The following is a 25,864-nucleotide window of genomic DNA, read 5'->3' on the forward strand; positions in this document are numbered from 1 at the left end:
CTTAATAGGCACTTGGCCGTGTTCTATTTGTCGGCCGTTATCTCAGCCACACTTTTAAAAGTTAGAAGCCTGAGTGAGGAATGCTGATGTGGAAGATCTGCGGGGAAAAGGATGAACTAAAAGAATAATTTCAAAGGTTTAGGATAGCTGGTTTTATTTCCAAAGCAAATGCTGTCATTTAGTCTTTTCTTATGCGTTATCAGGCAGCGCTCTCGCTATAATCCAGGACGCTGTGATTGTGCCTCTGCATTGAAGTTTCTGCTTCTCGCTGGGAAACCGGCAGGCTGATAAAAGTGAAGTTAAATGAAAGCATGCAGGAAATACGCCACATTTCACCTCATCCACGCTTAAAAAGTTACTCGGTAGTATAAAAAAAAAGAGCGATAACAATGGCAGCCTTTAAACAGTTGGACATATTTTAAATGAAGGAAAAAAAATTGGCAACATTAAACTGGAACATTTAAAATGTCTCGAGGGCTGTTTGATGTGTTGGTACAAGAATGATCCCTAAAAAGATTAAATCTTGTGAAAATATAAATATGCTCAAATGGTGCTACTCTTCTCATCCTGAACCGCTGGGCACAAAAGGGTAGGTTGGATTGGCTTGAAATTTCTCCCGCAGCTCAATGTTGCCCACGAAATAACCCAGTGTGCTGTAACTTTAAGTTGTTTAGCGGAATCACCACCGAATGTGGTACACATTTTTAGCATGTCTGCAAAATTGGAGCAAGGTTGGCCACTCTCCGTCAAGCAAGACCATAGGCCACACCGGATTATAAAGCGCACTGCCGATGAATGGTCTATTTTCGATCTTTTTTCATATATAAGGCGCACCGGATTATAGGGCCATACTTGCCAACCCTCCCAGATTTCCCGGGAGACTTCCGAAATTCAGCGCCTCTCCCGAAAACCTCCCGGGACAAATTTTCTCCCGAAAATCTCCCGAAATTCAGGCGGACCTGAGTGACATGTCGACAGCCTGTTTTCACGTCCGCTTTCCCACAATATAAACAGCATGCCTGCCCAATCACGTTATAACTGTAGAATGATCGACGGCGAGTTCTTGGTTTCTTATGTGGGTTTATTGTTAGGCAGTTTCATTAACGTCCTCCCAGCGCGGCAACGACACACAACAACAGCAGTCACGTTTTTGTCTACCGTAAAGCAGTTTGTCTGCCGTAAAGAGCAATGTTGTGATACTCTTAAACAGGACAATACTGCCATCTACTGTACATGCATATGTGACATTAACATCTAGGGCTTTTAGAGAGTGCAGTGCATAACTGCGCACACAACAAGGAGACGAAGCAGAATGCATCATCAGAGAGGGTGTTCAGCATGGTTAGAACAATAGTGACAGAAAATAAAACAAGGATGGACAATTCAACCCTTAACTCAACAATGAGTAGATGAGTGTTATGTGTGTGTATATGTGTAAATAAATGAACACTGATATTCAAGTATTTCTCTTATTTATATATATATATATATATATATATATATATATATATATATATATATATATATATATATATAATAAAATAAATATATATATATAATAAAATAAATAAATATATATATATATATATATATATATATATATATATATATATATAATAAAATATATATATATATATATATATATATATATATATATAGCTAGAATTCACTGAAAGTCAAGTATTTCTTATATATATATATATATATATATATATATATGAAATACTTGACTTGGTGAATTCTAGCTGTAAATATACTCCTCCCCTCTTAACCACGCCCCCAACCCCGCCCCGACCACGCCCCCCACCCCCCCACCTCCCAAAATCGGAGGTCTCAAGGTTGGCAAGTATGTATAGGGCGCATTAAAGGAGTCATGTTATTATTTTTTTCTAAATGGAAAACACTTTCTTGTGGTCTACATAACATGTAATGGTGGTTCTTTGGTCAAAATGTTGCATAGGTCATGTTTTACTGATCATCTTCAAGCCGCTTTCCGACAGTCGCTCCAGGATTCGCCGTTCTGTACAATCCATCAAGCGATGTGGCTTCATCGCTTACCAAAGTCGTACTAAAACGTTTTGATAGATTTGTGAGCGCTGTGTGTAATGTTCTATATTTTCAATGGAACATATAACATGTTGGTGTTGTTTACTTGAGTCATATTGCCATCATATTGCAGTCTACCCATATCGCGTATGTTTGACTGCCATCTACTGGTCACACTTATCATTAAACCATGTACCAAATAAAATTGCTTCGACGTCGGTAAGCAAAACCAGAATTATTCCGTACATTATAAGGCGCACTGTCGAGTTTTGAGGAAAAATAAATTATTTTAAGTGCGCCTTATAGTCCGGAAAATACGGTTATTGCCAGACCAGTCATTGATTTGTCTAAGTATACAACTTTTAATTGTATTTCTTGTATGCTTGAGTGTCTTCCAAAGCGATTTGACTGCAACATATGTTTAATACGAATACACCTTGTATCTGACAGCACGGCGGGTAAGTGATTAGCATATTAGCCTCACAGTCCGGAGAATCTCTGTAGGCACACCTCTGTTTGGGTTGTTCTCTTCATTCTGTTTTTTCCGGGTACTGCGCCTTCCTCAAACATCATGTGGGTTAATTTAAGACTGTTGATTGTAAGTTAAATGTGAGTGCCGCGGTTCTTCGTCTATGCGGGCCCTCTGATTTCCGGTAAGCTAGTTCAGGGTGTACCCTGCCTCTCACCCAAATTCAGCTAGGAAAGGGTACAAGTCAACACTGACCAACTTTAGGGTTAGAAGGTACTCTGTCATTTGTCGTCACCCTAACCCAGTTTTTCTAAGTATTTTAATGGTCTGAATTGTACCCATTTAGACCCTGAATGGGTCTAATGAGTTCTCAATGATCCTTTGATTGCATTTTGAACCTTTTTTAGAGATCAGAGACTTACAGAAGAACAGTAAGACTGTTGGTCCTATTCGGGGTACTCGTCCATGGACTAGTTACAATAAAAGTAGATCGGCCGCAAACCCTTTAGGGTCAATTTTATTGGTGCCTTTCCCTTACCCTCACAAGGACCAGCGGTGTAGTAAATGAATAAACAACAAATCACCCTTTTGATGATGATCACTCCTTCCTGCGTGGTCTTGTCCGTCACAATGTTGAACATGTCGTGGCCGCCAACCGCAGTGTACTCCATCTCAGCGTTCCGACCCACGTCTGGGTCATCGGCTTTGATGCGGCCGATGGCGGCGCCGACCTCCGTAGACTCCATGGCGGTGACACGGAAGGAATCTGTACGCGACAACGGTCACATGATTCGGTGGTGTGTCCTTTACATGTCATTAGAAGGGTCCGCTTTTCTGCAGCTTACGGTTTGCAAAGCGGGGCGGGCTGTCGTTGACGTCGGTGAGGGTGATGCTGACCGTGGTGGTCCCCGACAGGCCCCCCATCTGTCCCGCCATGTCCTTGGCCTGGATCACCACCTGGTACTCCTCCCTGACCTCCCGATCCATGCCGGGAAGGGCTGTCTTGATAGTGCCTGGAATGAAAACCAAACTTTCAAAGGATCTGCAGTTTGAGTTCGGGAGAACCCGTCTTTTAATACTCCGTATAGTCGGGGGTTTGTCATACCGTTCTCAGAGTCCACAGAGAAGTAAGGCTGTCCCTGCAGGATGCTGTAGACCAGCTTGGCGCTGTTTCCGTACGTTTGGTCGTCGGCATCCGTGGCCGTCACCGTGACGACCGACGTCCCTGCAGAGGACGGAAGCATAACAATTGTTTGTTCTAAATTCATGCCCATTCATTCTTGCAGTAAATCTGCAGGTTACATTACATACAAGCAATGCACTTTTCAGCCACTAGAGGGAGTTGGGTGTTTGCTAGTCCCTAGCCACATGAGTTAACTGCTTGTCTAACTATGAAAGCCCTCAAATGTGCATCCCATTTTACTCTGATGAGTCTCTTAATAACCTTGTTAACCTGGCAATAAATCTTGAATTTGCATAACATCGCAGACCCAATTTTATTCTGCTAATTGCAGCTAAATGTCACGGACAGAACACTAATGAAGGCTGCTTTTTGCTGTAAAAATAATAATTCAAGGGGAGAAAGAGAGGCGTCCTTGCGACCTTCACATCATCCGCAGGGCCACACCGCTCATACCGTCCTTGGCCTCCGCCGTGTCCCGTTTTGGGTCGGGGCGTCTCGGCGCATACTAATGAAGCCTTGAACATCTGTCCCACTTAATGCCACGACTGATGGCCGCTGCATTTCTACGGCTGGCTGACTTGATTAAGCCCAGTGTTCGGTCCAAACTGTTTATTAGCGCCGATGACTAATGGCGATCCCGGCCCATCTTTAGCCATGAGACGTCATGAATCCCAAACCCGCTTTTTGTTATTTGTCACGTAGATAATTGGCTTTTGATCGAGCCCCCCCCCACCTCAACCGCTCAATTGTATTCATTTGCGGCAGTGTAATTGAGAATCTTAGCGCGGATGATGCTTTATAAGCGCTGTTTATATTCGGGCCGTTTGGTTTATTTATGTACTTGAATGGAATAAGTGCTACCGAGCAAAGCCTTTAATTGGAAAGACTGACAATCTGAACCTAAAGCGTTTGGATAGCCTATTAAAAATGGAAAATAACATTGCTTGTTTTGCATGTTTAATGAGGCTGACCAAACAACTTCGAAGTGAATATATCAGCACACAAACACGTACTCACTAGTTCATGTTTTACAGAACATGACTCCAACTTAATGAATCAATACATATGAATCCAACGTGCTTCTTGTCGGCTTTGTTTTTGTATTTAAAGGCTAATAGCTCACTCTGGTTTGTGTTATATAATGAAACATCAGTGCGATGCATACTTGCCAACCCTCCCGGATTTTCCGGGAGACTCCCGAAATTCAGCTCCTCTCCCGAAAACCTCCCGGGACAAATTTTCTCCCGAAAATCTCCCGAAATTCAGGCGGACTCAGGTCCATGAGGACCTGAGTCCACTAACCCACAATATAAACAGCATACCTGCCCAATCACGTTGTAACTGTAGAATGATGGAGGGCGAGTCCTTGGTTTCTTATGTGGGTTTATTGTTAGGCAGTTTCATTAACGTCCTCCCAGCGCGGCAACAACACACAACAACAGCAGTCACGTTTTTGTATACCGTAAAGCAGTTTGTCTGCCGTAAACAGCAATGTTGTGACACTCTTAAACAGGACAATACTGTCATCTAGTGCATCTGATGAAAGCACTTTTGTGCGTGCCACACAGCAATGCATCATCAGAGAGGGTGTTCAGCATGGTTCGAAAAATAGTGACAGAGAATAGAACAAGGATGGACAATTCAACCCTTGACTCAACAATGAGTAGATGAGTGTTATGTGTGTGTATATGTGTAAATAAATGAACACTGAAATTCAAGTATTTTATATATATATATATATATATATATATATATATATATATATATATATATATATAGGTATATATAGGTATATATGTATATTTTATTATATATATATATATTATATAATAAAATAAATATATATATATATATACATGTATATATATATATATATATATATATATATATATATATATATAAAAATATATAGCTAGAATTCACTGAACGTCAAGTATTTCTTATATATATATATATATATGAAATACTTGACTTGGTGAATTCTAGCTGTAAATATACTCCTCCCATTTTAGCCACGCCCCAGCCACGCCCCGCCCCACCCCGACCACGCCCACCCCACCCCCACCACCTCCCCCCACCTCCCGAAATCGGAGGTCTCAAGGTTGGCAAGTATGGTGCGATGAGATGAAGAAAGTAACACAATTATGTATCATACCAATTACTCTTGCTAGCCTAGTTTGATCACAATCTTTTTTTTTTTCTCTTACAACCGTTATATAATTTATTTTTTATTCATTTTGGACTATAAGATTCACTTAAAATACTTTAATTTTCTCAAAAGTCGACAGTGCGCCTTAACCCGATGTGCTTGTAGTTCTTTACCATAGGGCTGCTAACGCCAAAAAATATTTGTTTTAGCTGTGGTCTATATGAGCCGCAGCGGTACTCAGTTGTAATACACTTTTTGCACCACATGCGGCAGTAACGACAGTATTAAACAAGTAAAAAAGTTGAAGCGCAAAAATTATGACCAAGTGGTGAAGCTGTATTTTTTTTTTCTCTTAAATTTTGACAGTTTATTAAAACATATTAATTAGGGCTGCGAATCTTTCGGTGTCCCACGATTTGATTCAATATCAATATTTGGGGTCACGATTCGATTATAAATCGATTTTTTTGATTCAACGCAATTCTCGATTCAAAAACGATATTTTTCCGATTCAAAACAATTCTCTATTCATTCAATACATAGGATTTCAGCAGGATCCACCCCAGTCTGCTGACATGCAAGCAGAGTAGTACATTTTTGTAAAAAGCTTTTATAATTGTAAAGGACAATGTTTTATCAACTGATTTCAATAATGTAAATGTGTTTTAACTATTAAATGAACCAAAAATATGACTTATTTTATCTTTGTGAAAATATTGGACACAGTGTGTTGTCAAGCTTATGAGATGCGATGCAAGTGTAAGCCACTGTGACACTAATGTTCTTTTTTTTTATAAATGTCTAATGATAATGTCAATGAGGGATTTTTAATCACTGCTATGTTGAAATTGTTACTAATATTGATACTGTTGTTGATAATATTAATTTTTGTTTCACTACTTTTGGATTGTTCTGTGTCGTGTTTGTGTCTCTCAATTGCTCTGTTTATTGCTGTTCTGAGTGTTGCTGGGTCGGGTTTGGTTTTGGAATTGGATTGCATTGTTATGGTATTGCTTTGTATTATTTTGTTGGATTGATTAATATATATATATTTTTTTAAATTAAAAATAAAAAATAAAAATAAAAATCGATTTTTGAAAAATGAGAATCGCGATTTGAATTTGAATCGTTTTTTCCCACACCCCTAATATTAATATTTATAAATTATATAGTTAATGTATTTATTGTAGCACTGCGTAATTGTATTTAAATTTATTTTCATTGGTTTTTAAGAGTCCTTTCTTTTGGTTTCATGGTTCATGGATTCATATCATTTAACAAGGTTTATTCTGTAGGTAGGTTAGATATAATTATTGAATACAATTTAAGTCAAGAGTAACATTGCTAATTCAGTGTTAATATTTGAGTGGGCACCGGGGCCCTCTGGAGTGAAAAAGTTGGGCCCGAGGTCCAAAAAAATATTTAATTTTAGGTTTAATGTATGTATTAAGTTCTGGCTGTGCTTACTGACCTCAAAGCAATTTTATTTGGTGCATGAAGTAAAATGTGTGACCAGGAGATGGCAGTCACAGATAAGAGATACATGTGGACTGGAGGTTGACACCTGTTCAATAAATGACGCTAGCAAGCAACACCAAAACTGATGTCATTGATAATTGAGAACATTACAAACAGCTCTCAAAAATCTGTCAAAATGTTTCAGTATGACTTTGGTAACTATGTTGCCGCACCTCTTGATGGAGCATTACGTCTACCATACTCAGACGTACTGTGCTTCAACATACGGGTATTATTATGGTGTGTGTATAAAGACCCCAAAATAGTACCTATTAGGAGACATTATTTAGCGGTTTTTTTTTGCAATATTATGCAAAACCAACTTATACACTGTATTGTTTCTGCTGTTGTGTATTTGGGATCTGCATAAGTCGAGAAAATGTGTAGTCCACGTCCTAGTCAATAAGCTTCTTTTTTTTCCTCTATCTTCTTGTTGTGGCTCATTCATCCTCCGTAGCGCACAGTTCTAACTAATGTGTGAGTAGACTCGCTATGGAAGTGATAAAAACTACCAGTGCAACAAAGATGACGAGGAGAAGACGCTGTTGAAGTGGAGGCACGTAAACAAGACTGCCTACAAAACGGCACATCCTGACGAGGCGGTCAGAAAGCATCTTGAAGATGGTCTGTGAAACATAATCTATGCAACATTTTGACCAAACCAGTCCACGTTATGTAGACTACAAGGAAGTGTTTTAACTGTAGAAAAAATCGTAATATGACACTTTTAATGTGCCTTATAATCAGGTGCGCCTGAATAGACCCGAATATCGACAGTGCACCTTCTTATCCTAACCTCATCTTAGAAGCTGGCGGCGTTTCAGGGTGTTTCTTTGCGTAGTATACTTTTAACTTGCACTTACAGATGTAGCGACGAACTGCAGTTACTGACAGTGGTTTTCTGAAGTGTTCCTGAGCCCATGTGGTGATATCCTTTACACACTGATGCAGTACCGCCTGAGGGATCAAAGGTCACGGGCATGCAATGTTGGTTTTCAACCTTGGTTTTGGGGTTTGTACAATCCGACTACTGTAGATCGTAGTCGACCCCAAAATGAACAATTAAGACACAAACAGTCCTGTCATGTCTGTCACTCCACACGCTTGGGAACTTAATGTTCATACAGTGTTACTGTTCAAACTGTGGGTAATGATACAGTGGCCACAAATATTAACTTACTTAGACCTACTACGCTACTGTATTTGAATGTTGGTCATTATGATGGTACTTGGAGAGCCAAGTGTTTTCTAATATGGTACTTGGTGTACACCCCCCCCACCCCACGTCTTCACCACCGCTTGATTCCCCTTCGGGGTGATGGATGGCTGGCAGCGTTTCATAGCAGCAGTCGACCTCCAGGGTCCCAACTCCCCCCACCCCCCTCTGTTGCGAGTTGTCGTGATTAAATGTAACATGTTTATGTGTGCATTGCATGGAGGTTTTTTCCCACTCCAGACTAGGCCCCCTTAGGAGCCCAGTCTAGATTGCATTTTTTTACTCATTTTCTTCTCCAGCGTTTTACCTTTTTCCCACCTTTTACAGGGCGCCTCCTGGCGACCCATCAGCGTTCCTGTTCTGTAACCCTGTACACTGTTTGTTTGTCTAATCTTGAACGGGGTTGTGCTGAAAACATAGTTTTGTTGTACTTGTTGCAATGACAATAAAGACCTATCCTATCCCTACCCTAAAAAGTTCAAGAACCACTAGCCTAATCGATACGATGTGGGCGGGGCATGGTGATACATTTGGAAGATAAGTCTGGAAATTTTCCACAAACCGATATCTGCGGCCTACAAAGTCAAATCCGGATCATAATTGGTCGATAGGATGAAGATAACACCCTGACGTTATGCTTGAATTAGTCATAGCGCCACAAGAACAAGAAATGACAAAAACAAGCTTACATTACGTAAAACCGGAAAAACACAGCTTTAATCCTGAGTAATTTTCAAGTCGGATGCTTTTATCGCTATCATTATGTTATTTGCAATCAAACGATAGCTCATAGTTTGTTGCTAGCTTGATCAAAATATATATTTTTGGTAACATGCAAATTAGTACATTTTGACTTTTGCCATCCTAAGAAGTAGGGCACTTACCGACGTCCGACATCTCCGGCACGTTGGCGAAGTAGACGTCCCGTTCGAATTTAGGGGCGTTGTCGTTAATGTCGTGGATCTTGATATTGAACTCTGTGTCGGGCTCCAGCTCCTGGTTGGTGGTGCGGTCCACCACCTTGGCGTGCAGCGTGTACATGGCCTTGTCCTCGCGGTCCAGCCTCTTGGTGGCGTGAATGTCGCCGGAGTTTTGGTCGATCAGGAAGAGAGTGCCGGCACCGTCCCCCGTCAGGATGTACTTGACCGTTCCGTCGTCTTTGTCCATGTTGGAGCGCAGCTGGGGAGCAGATGGAGAGATTTTGAGTGGTCAAGACGACGACAAACCAACAAAACGTGATTTTTTTTTTTTCAATAACGAATAGCAACTTATTTCAGATTCATTTTTAAAGGGAACTGCAGTTTTGGGGGAATTTTGCAATCAATTCTCCACTTTAATAATACATTAAAAAATCGTCAACAATACTTCATTTACGTTTTGTAGCCTGTATAATATCCAAACTGTAGCAACATTGTTATTGTAAGAGCGAACACTGAGGAACTATTTTTCTAGCGTAGTAACCCATTGGCGTGCTTCGGTGTTAGCTGTAAAAGTTAACTACGGAAAGAGATAAGCTAGCACAAAATGCGTTTGAGTTTTTAATGCACAGCACTGTGATAAGACACCAATCTGTACTGACTGAAAAACATGAACAATCATATTACACTATCTGTAAAGTATTAGCCCGCATTTTACGTTTTGTTTGTACACAGCTAGCTCGACAGCATATGCCGTCTGTCATGATACATGCATGACATATTGCATGTATCCTGATAAATATTAAAGTGTGACTCACTCGATGTATGCCTGTACGGTCCACGTGTTTTTCCGGTTTACTTTGGGTAAGCACTCTATGTCGAAATAGCATGGCTTCAAATTCCACAGTCACTTTTTCGCTCACTCTCTCAACTTCCTTCTGCTCCAACGTATCACTCTTACTACGTGCTGGCTTCTCGAAGCAGTGGTTCATCCTCCGCATATTCAGCAACACAACACAACAGAACAAATACCCAGAACCCTTTGCAGCACTAACTCGTCCCGGACGCTACAAGGTGTGTGTTTGTGTGTGTGTGTGTGGGGGGGGGGGGGGGGAGGGGTTTGGAGGTAGCGGGGACGTATATTGTGGAGTCCCGGAAGAGTTAGTGCTGCAAAGGGTTCTGGGTATTTGTTCTGTTGTGTTTTTTTATAGTCTTTGGTCTGACTAGGCCGGGGTTTGAACTCACAACTTACCGATCTCAGGGCGGACACTCTAACCACTAGGCCACTACAATATACACCCTCCGCTACCACCAAACCACGCCGCGCCCTGTGCGGATGTTCTCCCAAAATGTGTTTGTCATTCTTGTTTGGTGTGGATTCACAGTGTGGCGTATATTTCTAACAATGTTAAAGTTGCTTATACGGCCACTCTCAGTGTAAACTGTATCGCTGTTGATGAAGTATGCTTTGCATTTACGTGTGTGTGCGTACAGAAGCCGCTCATATCTTGTGACTGGGCGGGCACGTTGTTAGAAGGGATGAAAAGCGGACGTGACGTCAGCTCGTAGAGGACGTTAAAAGCAGTGCCTGTAAGGAACGCCCCCAGGACTGTGGAATACGAGATATAATGACTGATGAACACCTTTGTTGGATAATGAAGGTTGCCTCAGCTCAAAGCCTGAGCCCCGACATTAATGAACTAGCATCCAAGAAAAGATGGCAGGTATCTGGCTTGGGCACATCAGATTAGATCAGTGTGTTGCAAACTGAGCAGTTTAAAGTCCTGATTGGTTGGTTTATTCATTATTTTATTTTCAAATTTATTAGCCTGTGGAAAAAGTTAATGTTGATATTCACCTCAGAAGGCTGCAAATAGAAAAGAGGCATTCAATTTTTATTTAAATTGTATTTAATATGCCATTAATTATTATTATTATTATTATTTGAAACTGGATTTTGCATGTCACTATAAAGTTATATAAGCCTTGCTTGTTCAATATTCAATGCAAAACTTGTTTGGGTCCCTATTAAAAGGTTAATTTGTTCAAACTTGGCCCGCGGCTTTGTTCAGTTTTAAATTTTGGCCCACTCTGTATTTGAGTTTGACACCCCTGTGTTATAACTAGCAAACACCAAGGTGTCAACAGCTTGACGGCGTAGGATTCTCACCATGCGTTAACTTCCATCCATCCATTTTGTACCTATTGTCCCTTTCAAGGTTAACTTCCTATAAGGAAAATAAACACATGCAACCTGATCGTAAACGCTACCAGCTGACATAATCCTGTTGCAGGGTCCTAACAAAGTGAGTGCGGTTTATTGTGAATCCCATTTAGATGTGTGACAGTTTGACCCCACACTGTCACTGTTTGACCTTTGGACTTCCTCACAAACCGTGCACATTTGTTGGGAAGCTCAACATGGACACAAACAGTCAATCTTGTTAGCCAGTGAAAAGCATGTGCTCAACAAACAAATTGTTACCTGTCACTCACCATGGCTCTGAACTATTGACCAAAAGAGTCAGGGTGGGGTTGAGGGCTTTATATAGGTGACCACACCTGCATTCACTAATTAGGCCAAATTTGGGTCGAACCATGATCTTCAAATGCTGGGTGTTACAGAAGGACACTGGACATTTAAAAGTTGTGTTGTCTAAGCCTGAATATACTGTGTACGAAAATGACTGCTCTACACATGCAAAAGTACCATGTGAATACTTTTTAGACATGTGATGGTTATTTATGGTGAAATTTACAAAATAACTGTTTTCTTAATTTCCCCTGTCAAATTGGTCCCAGCTAGTGGGCGGGGCTAAGGGCTATTTAAGTTGGAAAATGCCGTTTTTCTGACAGTCTGCTGTCGGTCACTGCCAGAGGAGGTTCTCTGTCCTGAGTAGGAGTTTCGGTCTCCATGCATCAAACATCTACTAAGGTGAATATTTTGATGATGAGATTATGTTGTGTTGTAACCGGTTAAACGAGTTTTGTTGAATGCTAATTGATTTTGCTAAATCTGTTATTAGTTAATTCTTTACTTTGACATATTTGATTATTGACCTTTGACTATGAGTACATGTATTTTGATATAATGAATGATTTATCTTTTGATTATTTTTAATATGCTTATTTTGATTAATTATATAGGCCTAGTTAACGCATGCAACTTCGAAATGTATTTAGAATATAAATGTACTATATATAATATACGATACTAATATTGCCTCTATTTATTACATTACAGATTGTGGGTGCTTTGTTTTTTCTGTCGTTGTTCACCTTTTGACACTTTTTGGGATTTCAATAAATGTTTGTAAACTCTCACCAACTGCGTGCCTTGCCATCCTTGATTTGAAAGTCTGGTTTGCAAAGGTTACATTACCTTCACCCGAGCCTGGGTGTGACATATGGTGGCAGTGGTGGGATGGCAAGCCGCAGAGTTTACAAACATTTATCTGGCAGAGGGCAGGCCAGAACTGGTTTGAGATCCCAAGTGTCGGAGGTGGCAATGACAGAGGAGACTGATGAGATGGCTGGTCGAGGGGCCACGGCGATGAGGCTGGACCGGACGACTATGGCTGAGGAGCATGAAGTTGGATGGAACACCGAGGAGTCCGAAGAAGACGTCAAAGGTTTTGAGAACTCTGGGGCTAGGCGTAAGCAGCATAGGAAGGGGTCTAGGAAGGCTAGGTGGTCTGCTGAGCCACCAAGGACTGAAAGAGTGTTAAGTGAACCTACCCTGGTTAATATGTTCCAAGACTTTTTGATTGGACAGCAACGTAGGGAAGCTGTCCTAGTTCGTGAACTCCAGGAGTTAAAAACTGTCTGTACAAGACCTAGCCTAGATCACTCACTCACTAACCAAAATGCTAACCGTACTCCTGACGATAGTTGTGAGCAGTCGCCCAAACCCAAACCCAGAACTCGCCCACATCCAAATCTTAGTCCTCAAGCGTCGCCGTCCAGAGATTCCTCGCCACCTGACCATCATCTCCGACAAGGCCCAAAGATGCTCCCTTTCCAGCAGGGTGAGGACATCGAAAACTTTCTTGTCCGCTTCGAGCGCATCGCTCGCACCTGGGGCTGGCATCAGTCTGACTGGGCCTGCCGACTCGTTCCACTCTTGACCGGTAAAGCTCTGGATGCCTATTCTGCGATGGAGGAAGATGCTTCCAACGTCTATGCTGACCTAAAAGAAGCCCTCCTTGCTAAGTTTGATGTCTCTCCTGAGACTTATAGGCTCCAGTTCCGGTCAACCTACATTCCCCCTGGTGAATCTCCCAAGGAGACTTACAACAGACTCAAAGGTCTCTACAGAAGATGGATCAAGCCGGAGCAGCGTTCCAAAGAAGACATCGCAGAGCTTTTCATCCTGGAGCAAATGATTCGCTTGCTGCCCAACGAAATGAAGACTTGGGTCAAGGAACACGAGCCAGAAGACGGACTTACTGCTGCTAAACTTGCAGGTCAGTACTTGAATGCTCGTAAAGGACTCCGAATGCCAAGGCAGCAGAACAACCGTGTAGCAGCTCAAGGTGCAGCCGACCTGTCACACCAAAGAGGTGTGCAGAAAGCAGGTGGTTACAGCACCTCAGGGGACAACAGACCGCTCCCGAGACAGAGTCCAGTGAAGGATCTCATCTGCTACCACTGCCAACAGCCGGGGCACCGAGCCCCAGTCTGCCCCTTGAAAGGTCCAAAGCTGTCCAGCTTCTGTCATGTTCCCCATCCATCTGTGTCAGCTTCAGTCATGGCACCTGCTCTTGCACCCAATCCTGAACCTGAGGCCAAACCTAACACTGAGCCTATCATGATGCCAGCTTGTGTTAATGGCCGTCCAGTGCAAGCACTGTTGGACACAGGTAGCTCCATGACACTGTTGAACCATTCTTTTGTGTCACTTGGTAATCTTGACTATCAGCATGCCACAGCCATTCAATGTGTCCATGGTGATCAAAAAATATATCCCGTGGCTGATGTGACCATCATCATCGATGACCAGGCTTTCTTGCTCCGTGTGGGGGTTCTTGATCACATGCCCCATGACATGATCTTGGGCAGAGACTTGCCTATTCTGCATGATCTTGTTCATCAGACACACAAGCAGAAAGTGAAATCCAGTTTTATTCCAGCCATTCAAGAGGCTTATCCAGTACGCACCCGTGCCCAGACAGCCAAGCTAGGGCTGGAGCCTCTTCCTGACTTGGACCCTTCTCTATGCCAGGGTGGTCAGAAGGGCCCCCCCAAAAGTAAGAGCCAGCGCCGCCTGAAGAAAATCCAAGGTACTCCACTGTTGGGTGATGTGTCAAGCTTGAAACCTGATGAAGAGTGGCAGGTACCTGAAGACATCCGAGAGCTACAGAGAGCTGACGTCTCACTGGCTCCCCTGCTGGCTAAGATGAAAGATGCAAACATCCCCTTGCAGCCAAACCAGGGTGAAAAGTATGTCCTGGAGGATGGAGTCCTGTATGTAGCAGATCAGCCAGAGAATCGCTTGGTGGTCCCTACCTGCTGTAGGCCCCTTGTACTGCATCTTGCTCATTCCATACCTTGGGCTGGTCATCTTGGGCAAGACAAGACTCTTGCTCGAGTCAAAGCTCGCTTCTTTTGGCCTTTAATGGTCAAAGATGTTATTGAGTACTGTCAAACCTGTCTGCAGTGCCAGAAGACTTCTCCGAGACGACCTGAGAAAGTCCCACTACTCCCTCTACCTCTCATTGATGTTCCTTTCCGGAGGATCGCAATGGATATTGTTGGACCCCTGGAGAAAAGCAGTGGAGGCCATGAATACATCCTTGTCCTCTGTGACTACGCCACCAGATTTCCTGAGGCCTTCCCACTAAGGAGTATCAAGACTCCGAAAGTCATCTCTGCACTTGTACAGTTCTTCTCACGAGTAGGAATTCCAGATGAAATAATCACGGATCAAGGAACCAACTTCACTTCAAAGCTCATGAAGCAGCTTCATAAACAACTTGGAATTACTGGCATTCTCACCACCCCCTATCATCCACAAACCGACGGGTTGGTGGAACGCTTCAACCAAACCCTGAAATCCATGCTGAGGAAGTTTGTAGATGACACCGGTCGAGACTGGGAGAAGTGGCTTCCCTTCTTGCTCTTTGCCTATCGAGAGGTACCCCAAGCCTCTACCGGGTTTTCGCCTTTTGAGCTTCTTTATGGGTTCCCTGTTCAAGGCCCCTTGGACCTCTTGAAGAAATCCTGGGAATCCAAACCACCTGTACCACAAGGGGTTCTTTCTTATGTGCTGCAGATGCGAGACCGGCTGGAGCAATACAGAGCTAAGGCAAGGGAATATCTTGGAAAGGCCCAGATGAAACAGAAGACCTGGTATGACCAGAAAGCACGTCACAGGGTGCTTCAGCCAGGTCAAAAGGTCATGCTCTTGCTTCCAACCTCAAGTCATAAACTGCTGGCCCAATGGCAAGGTCCTTACTCCGTGGTCAGACAAGCTGGTCCAGTCACTTATGAAATCTCACATCCAGAGAAAGGAAAGGCATCCCAAGTGTACCACATCAACCTTCTGAAGGAATGGAAGGAGAGGAAATCCTCTGTGGAAGGAAAGGATGTCCAAGCCAGTCAAGTACATACTCAAAGCAAGGAGTTGCAAGAGGAAAAGGTGATGCTGGCACGGGAAGTGGAAATGGAGGATGATGTGGAGGAGACAGATTTGTCCATGCTCACTACACCACAGAAACCTGATGTTAGTCACTTGTCTGCACAATCTGCCCATAAACTATTGCAAGTGTGTGAAGAATTCCCAGTATTGTTCAGTGGAAAGCCAGGAAGAACTCCACTAATTGAACATGTCATTCATTTAAAAAACCCAACACCTATCCGTCAGCGCCCCTACAGAGTGCCTGAGCGGCTGGTGGAGCCCCTCAACCATGAAATCCAAACCATGCTGGATCTAGGAGTGATTGAACCCTCAAACAGTGAGTGGTGTAACCCCATTGTCCTCGTTCCTAAAAAAGACAACACAATAAGAGTATGTAATGACCTACGCAAAGTGAACGCCGTTTCTAAATTCGATGCTTATCCCATGCCACGTATTGATGAACTTCTTGAGAAGCTCGGCAAAGCTGTGTTCATCACCACCCTTGACCTGTGTAAGGGATACTGGCAAGTCCCTTTAGAGAAGGAGTCAAGGGAGTACACTGCCTTCCGTGGACCAAAGGGTCTCTATCATTACACGGTTATGCCGTTCGGACTACATGGAGCCCCCGCAACATTTCAGCGGCTAATGGATCGCGTTCTGCAGGGGTGTGGCCAGTTCTCTGCTGCCTATCTCGATGATGTGGTGGTTTTCAGCACTTCCTGGAAAGACCACCTCTCTCATCTGCGTCAAGTCCTGCTCCGGATCCGTTCTGCCGGGCTCACTCTTAACACCCAGAAATGTGAGTGGGCCAAAACTGAGGTGTTACCTAGGTTACCATCTTGGCAATGGGCAGATACGTCCTCAGGTGGACAAGGTGAAGGCAATCCAAGACAGTCCTAGACCGCGGACAAAGAAGCAGGTCCGGTCATTCTTGGGGCTTTCCGGGTGGTACAGAAGATTTGTTCCCCACTTCTCTACCATCACAGCTCCTCTTGTCAAGCTGACAACCAAAGCATCCTCTAATCCAGTCAAATGGACAGACACATGTGAAACTGCCTTCACGAATGTCAAAACTATTCTATGCTCTTCTCCGGTCTTACAAAGTCCTGACTTCAACCAGCGATTCCTTGTTCAAGTTGATGCCTCTGGTGTGGGCCTTGGAGCCGTCCTAGCCCAAGGAAAGGAGGGCGAGGAACAACCGCTTCTATATCTGAGCCGTAAACTGCATCCCAGAGAAACTAGGTACTCTGCCATTGAAAAGGAATGTCTTGCCATCAAGTGGGCATTGGACAGCCTACGTTATTACCTTCTGGGACGGACCTTCGATCTGGAAACGGACCACCGGGCATTGAGCTGGATCAACTCCATGAGGGATAAGAACTCCCGTGTCACCAGATGGTACTTGGCGTTACAGCCTTATTGTTTCAACGTTACACATCGAGCTGGCAAAAGTAACTTGCTAGCTGATTACCTGTCTCGTCTCCCTGGACTTGCTGTCGCTGGAGAGGAGGGAGGTAATGTGACAGTTTGACCCCACACTGTCACTGTTTGACCTTTGGACTTCCTCACAAACCGTGCACATTTGTTGGGAAGCTCAACATGGACACAAACAGTCAATCTTGTTAGCCAGTGAAAAGCATGTGCTCAACAAACAAATTGTTACCTGTCACTCACCATGGCTCTGAACTATTGACCAAAAGAGTCAGGGTGGGGTTGAGGGCTTTATATAGGTGACCACACCTGCATTCACTAATTAGGTCAAATTTGGGTCGAAGCATGATCTTCAAATGCTGGGTGTTACAGAAGGACACTGGACATTTAAAAGTTGTGTTGTCTAAGCCTGAATATACTGTGTACGAAAATGACTGCTCTACACATGCAAAAGTACCATGTGAATACTTTTTAGACATGTGATGGTTATTTATGGTGAAATTTACAAAATAACTGTTTTCTTAATTTCCCCTGTCAAATTGGTCCCAGCTAGTGGGCGGGGCTAAGGGCTATTTAAGTTGGAAAATGCCGTTTTTCTGACAGTCTGCTGTCGGTCACTGCCAGAGGAGGTTCTCTGTCCTGAGTAGGAGTTTCGGTCTCCATGCATCAAACATCTACTAAGGTGAATATTTTGATGATGAGATTATGTTGTGTTGTAACCGGTTAAACGAGTTTTGTTGAATGCTAATTGATTTTGCTAAATCTGTTATTAGTTAATTCTTTACTTTGACATATTTGATTATTGACCTTTGACTATGAGTACATGTATTTTGATATAATGAATGATTTATCTTTTGATTATTTTTAATATGCTTATTTTGATTAATTATATAGGCCTAGTTAACGCATGCAACTTCGAAATGTATTTAGAATATAAATGTACTATATATAATATACGATACTAATATTGCCTCTATTTATTACATTACAGATTGTGGGTGCTTTGTTTTTTCTGTCGTTGTTCACCTTTTGACACTTTTTGGGATTTCAATAAATGTTTGTAAACTCTCACCAACTGCGTGCCTTGCCATCCTTGATTTGAAAGTCTGGTTTGCAAAGGTTACATTACCTTCACCCGAGCCTGGGTGTGACATATGGTGGCAGTGGTGGGATGGCAAGCCGCAGAGTTTACAAACATTTATCTGGCAGAGGGCAGGCCAGAACTGGTTTGAGATCCCAAGTGTCGGAGGTGGCAATGACAGAGGAGACTGATGAGATGGCTGGTCGAGGGGCCACGGCGATGAGGCTGGACCGGACGACTATGGCTGAGGAGCATGAAGTTGGATGGAACACCGAGGAGTCCGAAGAAGACGTCAAAGGTTTTGAGAACTCTGGGGCTAGGCGTAAGCAGCATAGGAAGGGGTCTAGGAAGGCTAGGTGGTCTGCTGAGCCACCAAGGACTGAAAGAGTGTTAAGTGAACCTACCCTGGTTAATATGTTCCAAGACTTTTTGATTGGACAGCAACGTAGGGAAGCTGTCCTAGTTCGTGAACTCCAGGAGTTAAAAACTGTCTGTACAAGACCTAGCCTAGATCACTCACTCACTAACCAAAATGCTAACCGTACTCCTGACGATAGTTGTGAGCAGTCGCCCAAACCCAAACCCAGAACTCGCCCACATCCAAATCTTAGTCCTCAAGCGTCGCCGTCCAGAGATTCCTCGCCACCTGACCATCATCTCCGACAAGGCCCAAAGATGCTCCCTTTCCAGCAGGGTGAGGACATCGAAAACTTTCTTGTCCGCTTCGAGCGCATCGCTCGCACCTGGGGCTGGCATCAGTCTGACTGGGCCTGCCGACTCGTTCCACTCTTGACCGGTAAAGCTCTGGATGCCTATTCTGCGATGGAGGAAGATGCTTCCAACGTCTATGCTGACCTAAAAGAAGCCCTCCTTGCTAAGTTTGATGTCTCTCCTGAGACTTATAGGCTCCAGTTCCGGTCAACCTACATTCCCCCTGGTGAATCTCCCAAGGAGACTTACAACAGACTCAAAGGTCTCTACAGAAGATGGATCAAGCCGGAGCAGCGTTCCAAAGAAGACATCGCAGAGCTTTTCATCCTGGAGCAAATGATTCGCTTGCTGCCCAACGAAATGAAGACTTGGGTCAAGGAACACGAGCCAGAAGACGGACTTACTGCTGCTAAACTTGCAGGTCAGTACTTGAATGCTCGTAAAGGACTCCGAATGCCAAGGCAGCAGAACAACCGTGTAGCAGCTCAAGGTGCAGCCGACCTGTCACACCAAAGAGGTGTGCAGAAAGCAGGTGGTTACAGCACCTCAGGGGACAACAGACCGCTCCCGAGACAGAGTCCAGTGAAGGATCTCATCTGCTACCACTGCCAACAGCCGGGGCACCGAGCCCCAGTCTGCCCCTTGAAAGGTCCAAAGCTGTCCAGCTTCTGTCATGTTCCCCATCCATCTGTGTCAGCTTCAGTCATGGCACCTGCTCTTGCACCCAATCCTGAACCTGAGGCCAAACCTAACACTGAGCCTATCATGATGCCAGCTTGTGTTAATGGCCGTCCAGTGCAAGCACTGTTGGACACAGGTAGCTCCATGACACTGTTGAACCATTCTTTTGTGTCACTTGGTAATCTTGACTATCAGCATGCCACAGCCATTCAATGTGTCCATGGTGATCAAAAAATATATCCCGTGGCTGATGTGACCATCATCATCGATGACCAGGCTTTCTTGCTCCGTGTGGGGGTTCTTGATCACATGCCCCATGACATGATCTTGGGCAGAGACTTGCCTATTCTGCATGATCTTGTTCATCAGACACACAAGCAGAAAGTGAAATCCAGTTTTATTCCAGCCATTCAAGAGGCTTATCCAGTACGCACCCGTGCCCAGACAGCCAAGCTAGGGCTGGAGCCTCTTCCTGACTTGGACCCTTCTCTATGCCAGGGTGGTCAGAAGGGCCCCCCCAAAAGTAAGAGCCAGCGCCGCCTGAAGAAAATCCAAGGTACTCCACTGTTGGGTGATGTGTCAAGCTTGAAACCTGATGAAGAGTGGCAGGTACCTGAAGACATCCGAGAGCTACAGAGAGCTGACGTCTCACTGGCTCCCCTGCTGGCTAAGATGAAAGATGCAAACATCCCCTTGCAGCCAAACCAGGGTGAAAAGTATGTCCTGGAGGATGGAGTCCTGTATGTAGCAGATCAGCCAGAGAATCGCTTGGTGGTCCCTACCTGCTGTAGGCCCCTTGTACTGCATCTTGCTCATTCCATACCTTGGGCTGGTCATCTTGGGCAAGACAAGACTCTTGCTCGAGTCAAAGCTCGCTTCTTTTGGCCTTTAATGGTCAAAGATGTTATTGAGTACTGTCAAACCTGTCTGCAGTGCCAGAAGACTTCTCCGAGACGACCTGAGAAAGTCCCACTACTCCCTCTACCTCTCATTGATGTTCCTTTCCGGAGGATCGCAATGGATATTGTTGGACCCCTGGAGAAAAGCAGTGGAGGCCATGAATACATCCTTGTCCTCTGTGACTACGCCACCAGATTTCCTGAGGCCTTCCCACTAAGGAGTATCAAGACTCCGAAAGTCATCTCTGCACTTGTACAGTTCTTCTCACGAGTAGGAATTCCAGATGAAATAATCACGGATCAAGGAACCAACTTCACTTCAAAGCTCATGAAGCAGCTTCATAAACAACTTGGAATTACTGGCATTCTCACCACCCCCTATCATCCACAAACCGACGGGTTGGTGGAACGCTTCAACCAAACCCTGAAATCCATGCTGAGGAAGTTTGTAGATGACACCGGTCGAGACTGGGAGAAGTGGCTTCCCTTCTTGCTCTTTGCCTATCGAGAGGTACCCCAAGCCTCTACCGGGTTTTCGCCTTTTGAGCTTCTTTATGGGTTCCCTGTTCAAGGCCCCTTGGACCTCTTGAAGAAATCCTGGGAATCCAAACCACCTGTACCACAAGGGGTTCTTTCTTATGTGCTGCAGATGCGAGACCGGCTGGAGCAATACAGAGCTAAGGCAAGGGAATATCTTGGAAAGGCCCAGATGAAACAGAAGACCTGGTATGACCAGAAAGCACGTCACAGGGTGCTTCAGCCAGGTCAAAAGGTCATGCTCTTGCTTCCAACCTCAAGTCATAAACTGCTGGCCCAATGGCAAGGTCCTTACTCCGTGGTCAGACAAGCTGGTCCAGTCACTTATGAAATCTCACATCCAGAGAAAGGAAAGGCATCCCAAGTGTACCACATCAACCTTCTGAAGGAATGGAAGGAGAGGAAATCCTCTGTGGAAGGAAAGGATGTCCAAGCCAGTCAAGTACATACTCAAAGCAAGGAGTTGCAAGAGGAAAAGGTGATGCTGGCACGGGAAGTGGAAATGGAGGATGATGTGGAGGAGACAGATTTGTCCATGCTCACTACACCACAGAAACCTGATGTTAGTCACTTGTCTGCACAATCTGCCCATAAACTATTGCAAGTGTGTGAAGAATTCCCAGTATTGTTCAGTGGAAAGCCAGGAAGAACTCCACTAATTGAACATGTCATTCATTTAAAAAACCCAACACCTATCCGTCAGCGCCCCTACAGAGTGCCTGAGCGGCTGGTGGAGCCCCTCAACCATGAAATCCAAACCATGCTGGATCTAGGAGTGATTGAACCCTCAAACAGTGAGTGGTGTAACCCCATTGTCCTCGTTCCTAAAAAAGACAACACAATAAGAGTATGTAATGACCTACGCAAAGTGAACGCCGTTTCTAAATTCGATGCTTATCCCATGCCACGTATTGATGAACTTCTTGAGAAGCTCGGCAAAGCTGTGTTCATCACCACCCTTGACCTGTGTAAGGGATACTGGCAAGTCCCTTTAGAGAAGGAGTCAAGGGAGTACACTGCCTTCCGTGGACCAAAGGGTCTCTATCATTACACGGTTATGCCGTTCGGACTACATGGAGCCCCCGCAACATTTCAGCGGCTAATGGATCGCGTTCTGCAGGGGTGTGGCCAGTTCTCTGCTGCCTATCTCGATGATGTGGTGGTTTTCAGCACTTCCTGGAAAGACCACCTCTCTCATCTGCGTCAAGTCCTGCTCCGGATCCGTTCTGCCGGGCTCACTCTTAACACCCAGAAATGTGAGTGGGCCAAAACTGAGGTGTTACCTAGGTTACCATCTTGGCAATGGGCAGATACGTCCTCAGGTGGACAAGGTGAAGGCAATCCAAGACAGTCCTAGACCGCGGACAAAGAAGCAGGTCCGGTCATTCTTGGGGCTTTCCGGGTGGTACAGAAGATTTGTTCCCCACTTCTCTACCATCACAGCTCCTCTTGTCAAGCTGACAACCAAAGCATCCTCTAATCCAGTCAAATGGACAGACACATGTGAAACTGCCTTCACGAATGTCAAAACTATTCTATGCTCTTCTCCGGTCTTACAAAGTCCTGACTTCAACCAGCGATTCCTTGTTCAAGTTGATGCCTCTGGTGTGGGCCTTGGAGCCGTCCTAGCCCAAGGAAAGGAGGGCGAGGAACAACCGCTTCTATATCTGAGCCGTAAACTGCATCCCAGAGAAACTAGGTACTCTGCCATTGAAAAGGAATGTCTTGCCATCAAGTGGGCATTGGACAGCCTACGTTATTACCTTCTGGGACGGACCTTCGATCTGGAAACGGACCACCGGGCATTGAGCTGGATCAACTCCATGAGGGATAAGAACTCCCGTGTCACCAGATGGTACTTGGCGTTACAGCCTTATTGTTTCAACGTTACACATCGAGCTGGCAAAAGTAACTTGCTAGCTGATTACCTGTCTCGTCTCCCTGGACTTGCTGTCGCTGGAGAGGAGGGAGGTAATGTGACAGTTTGACCCCACACTGTCACTGTTTGACCTTTGGACTTCCTCACAAACCGTGCACATTTGTTGGGAAGCTCAACATGGACACAAACAGTCAATCTTGTTAGCCAGTGAAAAGCATGTGCTCAACAAACAAATTGTTACCTGTCACTCACCATGGCTCTGAACTATTGACCAAAAGAGTCAGGGTGGGGTTGAGGGCTTTATATAGGTGACCACACCTGCATTCACTAATTAGGTCAAATTTGGGTCGAAGCATGATCTTCAAATGCTGGGTGTTACAGAAGGACACTGGACATTTAAAAGTTGTGTTGTCTAAGCCTGAATATACTGTGTACGAAAATGACTGCTCTACACATGCAAAAGTACCATGTGAATACTTTTTAGACATGTGATGGTTATTTATGGTGAAATTTACAAAATAACTGTTTTCTTAATTTCCCCTGTCAAATTGGTCCCAGCTAGTGGGCGGGGCTAAGGGCTATTTAAGTTGGAAAATGCCGTTTTTCTGACAGTCTGCTGTCGGTCACTGCCAGAGGAGGTTCTCTGTCCTGAGTAGGAGTTTCGGTCTCCATGCATCAAACATCTACTAAGGTGAATATTTTGATGATGAGATTATGTTGTGTTGTAACCGGTTAAACGAGTTTTGTTGAATGCTAATTGATTTTGCTAAATCTGTTATTAGTTAATTCTTTACTTTGACATATTTGATTATTGACCTTTGACTATGAGTACATGTATTTTGATATAATGAATGATTTATCTTTTGATTATTTTTAATATGCTTATTTTGATTAATTATATAGGCCTAGTTAACGCATGCAACTTCGAAATGTATTTAGAATATAAATGTACTATATATAATATACGATACTAATATTGCCTCTATTTATTACATTACAGATTGTGGGTGCTTTGTTTTTTCTGTCGTTGTTCACCTTTTGACACTTTTTGGGATTTCAATAAATGTTTGTAAACTCTCACCAACTGCGTGCCTTGCCATCCTTGATTTGAAAGTCTGGTTTGCAAAGGTTACATTACCTTCACCCGAGCCTGGGTGTGACAAGATGCAAACAAATTCCCACGGACAGCCTGTCATCATAAATCTGTCATTCATAAATAGAGATGTCCGATAATATCGGACTGTCGATATTATCGGCCGATAAATGCTTTAAAATGTGATATCGGAAATTATCGGTATCGGTTTCAAAAAGTGAAATGTATGGCTTTTTAAAACGCCGCTGTGTACACGGACGTAGGGAGAAGTACAGAGCGCCAATAAACCTTAAAGGCACCGCCTTTGCGTGCCGGCCCAGTCACATAATATCTACGGCTTTTCACACACACAAGTGAATGCAAAACATACTTGGTCAACAGCCATACAGGTCACACTGAGGGTGGCTGTATAAACAACTTTAACATTGTTACAAATATGCGCCACACTGTGAACCCACACCAAACAAGAATGACAAACACATTTTGGGAGAACATCCGCACCGTAACACAACATAAACGCAACAGAACAAATACCCAGAATCCCTTGCAGCACTAAATCTTCCGGGACGCTACAATATACACCCACCGCTACCCCCTACACCCCCCCAACCTGAACCCCTCCCACCTCAACCTCCTCATGTCCCAAATTCTAAGCTGCTGTTTTGAGGCATGTTAAAAAAAAGAATGTGTTAATTCCACGACTGTATATATCGGTATCGGTACCGACGTTCTTCCGAGTGGAAGTTCCAGCCGGGTGTGGGATTTCAAGATGATATTTTTAAAGCCATTTTTCACGGCAGAGTGACAGAATCTTGTTTCCTGGGTCCAAACCAACTTTTAGTGCTGTTGACATGGCTCCTCTCACCGCGGGAAAAAAAATAATTAGCTCCCTCACAGCGTGCAGACATTAATATTAATAAGTTAGCGACGTACAGCTACTTGTCACGGCGAGCTTTGCTCTAAAAATACCTTTTCTTGACAGATCCGCCAGCGTAATGAGCTTGAATCAAGCGTCTTGTCACACGTTCCTCCGAGGTGATGGATGGGTCAGAGGTGACTAATTTTAGCCGCATCAGCCGGGGGGGGGTCGGCTTGTAAGTCGTTCTTCAAGCGCCCAATTTGGAAGACAAATCTCGGACTGATGTGATGTGGATCGGTGAAACATGTGACAGGAACCAGCGGGCCGTTTTAGCGTGTCTCGACTGTTCGGGGGTAGAAGAAAAATCAAGCGAGGCTTGTCAAAACGTCCGGAAGGTCTCCATAGACTGGTCCAGTCCAATTGGAGATTGAAAGGGCTAAAATCCTGACGAGTCTAGTGCGTGTAGGCCATGTTTTTTAACCAATCTTGCTCAAATTTGACACACACGTGCTTGTCAGTCCACGAAAGGCGGGTAGCGAATTTGGCGCTGATACGACTAAATGCCCTATGGTTACA

The 25,864-nt window shown here is 44.1% G+C and overlaps 1 protein-coding gene across 1 annotated transcript in view; it reads right to left on the reverse strand.

The window, feature by feature from the left end:
- Positions 1-25,864, reverse strand: part of LOC133609490 (cadherin-10-like) — a 91,110-nt gene that overhangs the window by 11,636 nt on the left and 53,610 nt on the right. Inside the window, 4 exon segments of the mRNA XM_072913521.1 lie at positions 3,100-3,281; positions 3,361-3,528; positions 3,621-3,740; positions 9,466-9,760. Coding sequence (XP_072769622.1) covers positions 3,100-3,281; positions 3,361-3,528; positions 3,621-3,740; positions 9,466-9,760 — 765 coding nt within the window.

This window comes from Nerophis lumbriciformis, linkage group LG07 (assembly GCF_033978685.3).
Source record: "Nerophis lumbriciformis linkage group LG07, RoL_Nlum_v2.1, whole genome shotgun sequence".
Taxonomy (NCBI): domain Eukaryota; kingdom Metazoa; phylum Chordata; class Actinopteri; order Syngnathiformes; family Syngnathidae; genus Nerophis; species Nerophis lumbriciformis.